We start from the raw sequence: 9,301 nt of genomic DNA on the forward strand, positions 1-9,301 counted from the left end.
AACCCTTCAGGTCTTCATCCCTATGGACCTACACTGTTGTAGTTGCAGGGATGATTTGTCTGTTCACTTTATGGTATAATACAAAGTTTTCCATATTTTGACCTATTTATAAATTTTAATTCCATGTTCAGCTGTGACGACTCTTGAGCTTTGCATGCCAGGCACAGGGATACCCTATAGCTTTAGCAAAGTGCGTACTCAAAGTTGGAAAGGCTCTGACACTGTGGTTGTGGCCCTTGGGGTTCCTTCATATATGTTTGTCTTGAGTAGGTGCAAAGCATTGATTATACTGGTGATGAAGTGCAGGTGACCATGACAGATGGCACAGGACATTCTGCGCAGAAGGTAGGCTCTTGGATTCTACTAGGGCAGAGTTCCTTGCTACCAGGGGGCCTTTGGGAAAGGAAGGCAGTGTTTTCCTATCAAGCAGTTTGTCTTTGGCAGTCTGCCTAGAGATTTAGTAGATTTCTGATGAATTAGGTCTGTCTACTGATTGTTTTATGCACAAATCTGATTTAATTAAACACCATCTAAAGTCCTGGCAAATGGAATTTTCTGTTCCTTAAGGTGGGTTCCATGGTACATTGGTCCTAAGCCTTGAACAAGAAAAATTCCAGTTTCAATTCCTTTCCCCCTCACCCCCAATTCCTTGGCCAAAGAAGTTTGGGAAATAAATATTATACCCTATTTTTGGTTAAAAGGAGTATTGGAAAAGCTTTGAGATGTTTTGCATTAAAGGAACCCATTTTACTTGTGAAAAACATTTTCATTTTGACATACTTTATGTAACTTAAGTACTCTAACAAACTTTGGGTAAACAGCCTTAGTTGGTGCCCTGCAGTGCCGATTCTAATTCCTGAAATCTCAGCGTGCTGTCTAGTGCTGGAGAATAAAGGCAGTCACTTGGGAGTAGAAGGGATGTAATAAACCTGAGAGCTGGGCTGTTTCTGGGGTGCTGATGAACTCTCACTCATGGAACTGTCAGCCATTCCCAGACTAGCTTTGCTTTCTCTTCAGTTATCTGACACTTTTTCAGTGGATATTCTTGCAGAAATAAAGGATTGTGTGTCACATGGTACAGGGTCTAAAGTCGCATTGGGATGGGGGTGCTGAGACCATTCTTGCCAGCAGCCCTTGGACTAGGACTGGTGCTTAACCTGAGCTGTAGGTCCAACTCACCTGGGAGGGGCTTGACAAATGGATGGCACTGCACCCTGCAGAGGTTCTCATTGGATTGGGCTGGCCATGTTTTTCAAGCCTCCCATGTGATTCTTGTGTGCAGCTTGGCTGGGCGCCGCTGGGATGCAGTGCCTTTATCTGGGGGCTCCTGATTTATAAGGGTCTTCCTATTGGTCAGCAGTGTCTGTTTTAATACCACCTTTTGAAATTGCAGCCCAACTATTGTTTCAGCTGTGTGGGGTTGTATGACTTTTCCTCTGGGGTCTGGGATGACATGCTACTTGTGCCTCCCCTGCCTGGTCACCCTCTGCTCGTGCTGGCTGGGCACATGCACTCTTGATCCTTTGTACTTAGACCTTCCAGACAAATCATGGCAGAGCTGCAGGCTGCACTTTGAAATGTTTAAAGCAAATATTTTTATTGTGTTCCTAGTACTCATCACAGTTTGTATTGGAAGTCTTCTCTATCATGTGAGTGAAAGCTTTCCAACCTAGCCTGAGAAACAAAACCCATGACAGATTATAACTCAATCTAGTCTGTTCCCAAAGACGTCGAGCCTCATTTCCCCACCAGGGTGTGTTTATACCACTGACTTGTTTTCTTAATCAAAATCTTGTACTTCTGGAAGTTTTGTCAGTAAGACTTCCAGGTTTGACTTATTTCATTGCAGTTTGTACATATGTCAACTGGGTGGTGGTGGTTGCTTGGCAGTGATTGCTTTGGATTGCTATTCTCTGTGAATAGATTATAAACTTATTTAGAAGGAAGTATGTTTTCTAAGACTTTCAGGTGGTAGAAAATAGTGAAAAAAATCACAGGAAGAACTCTGGACTTTCTATGATTCTGGAATTGGGGTTAAGCCAAGTATACACGGCTTTGAAGACCAGAGTAGATGAGTATGTTTAGTTCAACTGGATTCTACCTGCTTCCTAGTGTTCATCTAGTCCTGCAGATACTGAAAGGCAGATATATACATCTTTCCCTCCTGACCTTCTGCAAGGCTCCCTTGCAGCTGAGGTTTTCTGTAAGGCCCAGCCAGTCTCACACCCTTGCTTGAGATCTAGTTGTGCAGCCTGGGTGTGCTTACTGCTGCAGCCTCTGTTGACAACACAGTGGTCAGGCTGCTTTGTTCCTTGCCACAGGGAGGCAGAGGTTCCAGAGAACCACCAGCCAGGGTACAAGGCACCTGCTATGCTGGTGCAGGTCGTTCAGTATGTGGCCTGATTGATCCTGGTAATGGTGGTAGTGGCTTTGTGGTTGAGCAGTGGTTCTAGAGTTAGAGCCTCCTGAACTGTAAGGTGAGGCAACAGTTTTCTTTGGTAGCCTGGCTTTGTGATACAGCCTTGAGGATTTTTTTTTTCTAGTTCCTTGGTTTTCACCCCTGGTTTAGGCTCAGCCTTCTTGAGTGCTGGGATTATGGGCCTGTGCTACCACACCTTGCTGAGAGTCACTCTTAAAGGTTCAGCTTTGCTTTTAAAACTGCTTGAGACCTAGTAGAAAATAATTTCCTGTGTAAAAAAAAAATTTTATACAACGTTACAATCTCTGATGCATGTGATGTGCTTTATTATTTATTACTCTGGTCCTCCAAGGTCCGTAGGGGCAGGCACTCCCTTTATCTTACACTTGGCAAACATGAGTGGCAGGCTTGGCCATGTTTAAGAGTGTTGAACAATAGAACAAGCCGACTGTGTTTGGGCTTGCTCTTTTTTTTTTTTCTTATTTTTTATGGACAGGGCTTCACTATACAGCTCAGGCCAGCCTGCAGCATGCTATGTAGTCCAGGCTGGCCTCAGATTCATGATCCTCTTGCTTCCACTTCCCCAGTCCTGGAATTACAAATGTGTGCCATGATGCTTGGCTGGGCCATTTCCATATAGAGCACTGCTTTTATGGGATGAGGTCTGGTACTTCTGAACCAGCATTATTGCTAGCCATCAGGATCTGCATGTAAATTTCTGTGTGGCTGCTGCTTCTGCTCAGCCAGACGTGTGCTCTTGTTCAGTGAACAACTTGTCTGATCTTACACAGTACCCTTGTTCTTACAACAGAAAGTGGGATGTTGACAATTTTGTGACTGAAAGTGGAGAATAGCCAAGTATTGATACGAGCTGCTGAGAAATGTGAGTAGGTTTAGCTGTGGGTGTGTTAACTGTTACTTATTTTCTACAGGTGTTAGTCACTGTACCCCTGGCCATACTACAGAAAGGTGCTATCCAGTTCACTCCACCATTGTCAGAGAAGAAGATGAAAGCCATTAATAGCTTGGGCGCAGGCATCATTGAGAAGGTGACCTAGATTACCTTAGCTTCAGATCATTCCCGATGATAGGAGCTCACATGTGATAGGGTACAGTGGTGGGTTGTTTTCAAAGCCAAATAAAAGCCAAACGATTTTCTTTGCCTAATCACACATGAAGAATACAAAAGGTTATTATCTAAACAAAAGGGTTCAAGAGTAGACAGTGTACATGTTTGCTTATGAAATTGTCAATAAAAAGCACCGAGAAAAGAAAAAAAATGAAGTCTTGATGTAATTTGCATTAAAAACAAACAAACAAACAAACCCCAAAAACACTCAAAAGCTGAATTCTAGTTTGACTTTTAGGAAAAGCAGTAAACCCCCCACCCACAGGCTATTTGCAAACTGGCTTTGTAGCTGATGGATTTGACTCCTGATCACCCTGCCTCTGCCTCCTGAGTGCTGGGATTACAGGACAATAAACCTGGTTATTCAGATTTGGATTTGCTATAAGCAGTTGTTAGTCTGCTTCCCCTGTCTACCCTCGGTGCTAGTCCCAGCCGGCACAGTGGTTAGTTTTTCTGCCTTTATGGTTTCCTTGAGCAGTGTGCCAGTGCCTTAGATCCTGGAAAGCCTTTTGAGTAGTATATAACTTAGAGATAAACTGGATGCTCAGAAGGATTAAGCAGGTGGGGAGAATGGACAGAGAGGCTTTGAAGCTGGTGTTGGTTCCCGGTAGATCTCCAGGTTGCCTCCAGAGGTGGCCTGTGATTGCAGCATGGGACACAAGCCATCTCTTGCTTACCTTCCAGGTTGCCTTGCAGTTTCCTTACAGATTTTGGGACAGTAAAGTTCAAGGGGCTGACTTTTTTGGACATGTTCCTCCCAGTGCCAGCCAGCGAGGGCTCTTTGCTGTTTACTATGACATGGATCCCCAGGTAAAATTGAAGCGTTTTGCATTCTCTTCTTAAAAGTTAGGATTTGTTGATTACATGCCAACCTCAGAAATGAATGAATATTGTGTAGATTATTTTTGTGTGTATGCGAATTGTGCCTGCATGTATAGAAGCATGTCACAAGCATGTAATGTCCTTAGAGGCCAGAAGAGGGGGAGTTAACTCCCCTGGCACTGGAGTTACAGATGCTTGCGAGCTGCCCTGTGGGTGTTGGGAACTGAACCCAGGCCTCTACAAGAGCACCAAGTGCTCTTAACCCCTGAGCCTTCTCTCCAGCCCGTTGTATATATTCATTTGTTTTGTTGCTTTTTTGAGACAGGGTCTCCCAGCCCTATCTAGTCTGGGACTCGGAGATCCGAGTTGCCTCTGCCTCTCCAGTGCTGGAATTAAATAAAAGTATGTGCCACCATACCTGGCTTTGTGTACATTATTGGTAGAAGTTTATATTCTGGGAAGACTCATTAACTGGGACATTTTCCTTTGGGAAAGAAGTACTAATACTAATAACTTTTGTCTATGAATATTACTTGCATGTGTATAAGTGCACCTGTGTCATGCAATGCCCATAGAGATCAGAAGAGGGTGTCAGATCCCCTGGAACTGGAGTTAGGACAGTTGTTAGCTGCCATATGGGTGCTGGGACTCAAACCCAGGTCCTCTGCAAAAGCAGCCAATGCTCTTAACCACTGAGCCATCTCTCCTACTGTTTTCCTAATGGTGCTTCCTGAGGTACAACTTGGTGCTTGTGAAAGTTTATTTCAGGCTGAGCAGTGAATTCCTCTTAAAAAGTCAGCAACAGTGTGGTAAATGAGTGACTGAAACTGATTGGTCTCTAGTGAGTTGGAAGGGTTGGGCCATGGTCAGTTCATGTGAGGACTGTGATGTCAGATTTGAAAGGTAGAGGAAATTAGAGGAGTGTGGGCCGGAACTTGAAAGCTGTGGGAATACGTGCAGCTGTCCTGACACACCACATGACCCAGCTGTTCTCAGTTCTGAGAAACTGTCTTCAGGTTTCATGTGGCAGCGTGAGGATTGTTTTCATTGTGCCTCCAGGTTTCTCTTCTCTGTTTTTTTGCTACTTCTGATATGACAAAATATCGTAAACAGCTATTTCATGAGTGTGTGTGTGTTTTTTCCCCCTCTTCCTGAGGAGAAATGATAGACTGGGTGGATGACTAATATGTATGTGAGGAAAATGGATGCAGGATTTGGGGATTGACATGGGGATAAGGGACCATGGGAACTAATGAGATTCAGTGTGAGGTTGATGCCCATGTGTGTCTGGAACTGAGCCTTTAAAGCAGAAAGCGCCTGTACTTTTCCCTGCAGAAGCAGCAGAGTGTGCTGATGTCGGTCATCACAGGGGAGGCTGTGGCGTCCCTCAGGACCCTGGATGACAAGCAGGTGCTCCAGCAGTGCATGGCCGTCCTCCGGGAGCTCTTCAAGGAGCAGGTCAGAGAGGCCTTTCTCCACAGGACGTGCTTGTTAACGTGCTCTACTGGGCAGGCGGGGCGATGCCATCTCCAGCACGACGACGGGAATTGGAGCAGTGTTCTTCCTGCAATCACCCTCCTGCCACCCAAGTGCCTGCTTAGTTTCTTAGGACTACCACAGCAAGGTGCTGCAGTGCAGGCACTGAGATAGAAGAAATGGGTGTTATACTTCTGGAGACAAGAGGGCCAGGGTCAGGGTGTTGGAGGGGTTTTGGTCTCTAGGGAACTCTGGGCTTACAGAGTGCTTTGCAGCATTGCTTTTCCTTTTGTGTTTTCTCGATATAAGGACAGATGCTAATCACTGACTCGAGGCTACCCTACCAACTCTTACAACTCAAGTCTCCAAGTAGTCACATTCTGATGGACTAGGGCTTAGGATTGCAACTTGCATATTTTGGTGGGCCACCATGCAGTCCACAGCGTGACAGTCTTTTCTCCCACACCAATCATACTTCCCTCCTTTCCTAAGACTGGAAAAGGCTCAGTGTTTTCTACAGATTGAGTTCACCCAAACCCAGCAGCTCTGACTTTTCTTTTTAAAACATTTGTGTGAGTACATGTGTGCATGCCAAGGTGTCCTTGTGGCAGTCAGAGGACCTCTTGGAGTAGTCAGTTTTCCCTTCATTTGTGTTTTCAGGAAAAAATTAAGGTCTTTAGGCTTGCCAGAAGCAACTTTACCTGCTGAGCCATCCCTCTCACTGGCCCATATACAATGTTCCTTTTAAAGAGGGATATTTTCTAGAATTTTCTGGTGCTTTATGTATAAAATCTTTCTTCTGCAAGGAGCTCAAGGCACCTTATATTTGATGATTTGGGAGTAGCCAGTGCTTGTCTTTTTCCAATTAAGAGCGGGAATAGAAGTGGATAAAGAGGTCACACAGCTGTGCTGCTGGTACTCCTAAGAGGTTCTAGTGATGGGGATTCTGGCACTTGGCACTCACCTTGGGTTTTCTCCTCAGTGTTTTAGTAATGTGGAAACAGGGTGATTTTAGGTAACTCTTTTTCTTGTAAATGCTTGTCAAAGACCAGCTGACAAAATTTAAGTTTAGTAACTAAAACATAACCTTGTATTGTGGTTCTGTGGGAAGCCTGATGAGAATTCAGCTTATGACCCTGTGATACCACTAGTCATTTCCGTAAGCCTCGCTGGGTGAGGCACGTTTTCTGTACTGTCAGCCATTGGTAATGGTGGGTAGGTGAATAGAATGTGTCTAGCAGGTGAGGTACAGAAGTGTGCGACTGGGCACGGGAAAACAGTGAGAACGTCCTGCCCGGGAGGCCACCGCAGGGAACTTGGTCTAGGAGGGAAGGGAAAACCATCCATTTCTAATTGGATGACTGGGTATCCAAGTTCCTTTTGATCTTATTTTATAATTTTCTGTGTGCACACAGGAAGTCCCAGATCCCACAAAGTTCTTTGTCACTCGGTGGAGCACAGAGCCGTGGATACAGATGGCATACAGCTTTGTGAAGACATTTGGAAGTGGGGAGGCCTATGACATCATTGCTGAAGAAATACAAGGGACTGTCTATTTTGCTGGTGAGGTGTGTACCTCGATTACAGACCCAATTACTTTTGAGTTGTATCGGCTCAGTTTTAGAGATGAAATCAGATACTCTCAAATCTTGGACAGCAAGCAAACCTCCGAAGCCCTGTCTGTACTGGAAGCCTGCCTCACACTCCTAGTGGCAGCCATTGTTAACTTTCCAGTGTCCTGTGAGAGCATCTGTTCTGTACTTACTGCCTTTGAAAGGCCTGTGCGTGTTGCCATTGTGTGATTTAACACTTTCACCTCTGTCGTGCCGACAGTGGAGCCCATTTGCACTCTGCACCCTGCTCTCAGGACAGCTGTTGGCTAGATTGGTGTCCATGCTTCTTTTGAGACCAGGTCTCACACTGTTGTCCAGGCTGGCCTCAGCTTGCAGCAGTCCAGCCTTGGGTCCTGAGTGAGATTCCCGGTGAGGCACGTTTTCAGTTGTCATGTGCAGTGTAGGCATTGGTTGGCTCGGGGTTCCCGGATCTCATCCGTGCAGCTTGCCTGGCAGTTGCTCACCACCTCCTTGCCTGCTGTGTGTGGTGCTCTGCTCCACCTCCCTCCCTTCAGTCATCTCATTCTGTCTCATCTCAGAACTCTGGAGTCCTCTTGGATCTGCTCCAGTTGATGGCCACTAACCTGAGTACTACAGGCTATTGTGGTGGTGGGGGTCTCCTTACCATTCTCCAGTGTTGGGTCTCGGCTTCTAAGATCCTCTCCTTGAGGTTCGTGATTTCTGGTCTGTTCCATGCTGCCTTTCAGTTTTGGCACTTAGAAGCTAGTGTCTCAACCTGACAGCTTATGTCTGATCACTTTCTTGTTTTCCTATATTCCTAGATGTTTTCCTTCTTCAAATTCTTGGATTGCCCAGATTTTTCTTTGCTATTTTCTACCTTTAGGGAGTTTTTTGGTTTTCGGGAGTGTTTTCAACTTTAAAATGTCTACCTGTGCTTTCTGATCATTTTGTTCAGTGGCGGTGTCCTTGGGCTTCACCTGTCTCACTGGCTTTTCACTCAGGATTTTAGAATTTTTCTTTTCCTTGCTGGTTTCCTCTGATTTTCGATTTTATGATCTGATTTTTGACTACCCAAATGCCATCTTAAACTGGCATTGGATTACCCTTGTGCTTGGGAGGAAAAGCCCGCTGTGCAAGTGGAGCATAAGCCTCACGCTGGCAACTGTCGTGCTGTCTCTAGGAGTAGCTTAGGGTATGGTGCCACAGCGTCCCGAACAGGATGGAGAACCTCTGGCTTTCCTAGGGTAGTACCTTGTGTTCTAGCCGTCATGGGACTTCTGTGGTCGACGATGTCCCTGCTACTTACCTCACTGTCCTAGACAGTATTTTCCATGAATGCCACAGTACTTGGCAGGAGTCCCTGAATACATGCTGTAGAAGAAATAAATCTGGCAAGATAACCAGACTCAAAGGCTATAAAGGGTGAGCGCTCAGGAATGGCACAAATCTATTTTAGGAGGACCAGGGAAAATGTATCTGTTATCTGATGGTTTGGGATTTTTGTGCATGTTTTTTTTTTTTTTAAGATAGGATCTCCTGTTATGGACCAGGTTGGTCTTCGTATCAGATCTGTCTGCCTTTGCCTCGAAGTGGTGGGACATAAAGGTGTGTGCCACCACACTCAGCTGCGTCTGAAAAATTAAAAAAAAATTTTTTTTAATGTGTATTGCCTGCATGTGAGTGTGCCCGTGTCGTGCAATTCCGTGGAGGTCAGAAGAGGGCTTCGGATTAACTGGAGTTAAGGATGGTTTATAGCTGTCATGTGGATGCTGGGAATTGAACCTGGGTTCTCTCCAAGAGCAGTCAGTGCTCTTAATTGCTGAGCCATCTCTCCAGCCCTCATCTGAATTCTTTATGCACAATCTTTTTTTTTTTTTGCAG

At 45.3% G+C, this 9,301-nt stretch overlaps 1 protein-coding gene across 3 annotated transcripts in view; it reads left to right on the top strand.

Moving 5' to 3' along the window:
• The window catches only part of Kdm1b (lysine demethylase 1B), a 50,210-nt gene that overhangs the window by 38,656 nt on the left and 2,253 nt on the right, over positions 1-9,301 (top strand). For all 3 annotated transcript variants that reach the window (XM_029570395.1, XM_029570396.1, XM_008847072.3), the window contains 5 exons: positions 271-345; positions 3,352-3,468; positions 4,233-4,358; positions 5,706-5,828; positions 7,262-7,414. In XM_029570395.1, the coding sequence (XP_029426255.1) occupies positions 271-345; positions 3,352-3,468; positions 4,233-4,358; positions 5,706-5,828; positions 7,262-7,414 (594 nt within the window). The remainder of the gene's footprint in view (positions 1-270; positions 346-3,351; positions 3,469-4,232; positions 4,359-5,705; positions 5,829-7,261; positions 7,415-9,301) is intronic.

The sequence above is a fragment of the Nannospalax galili genome, unplaced genomic scaffold, assembly GCF_000622305.1.
Source record: "Nannospalax galili isolate Female #2095 unplaced genomic scaffold, S.galili_v1.0 scaffold923, whole genome shotgun sequence".
Taxonomy (NCBI): domain Eukaryota; kingdom Metazoa; phylum Chordata; class Mammalia; order Rodentia; family Spalacidae; genus Nannospalax; species Nannospalax galili.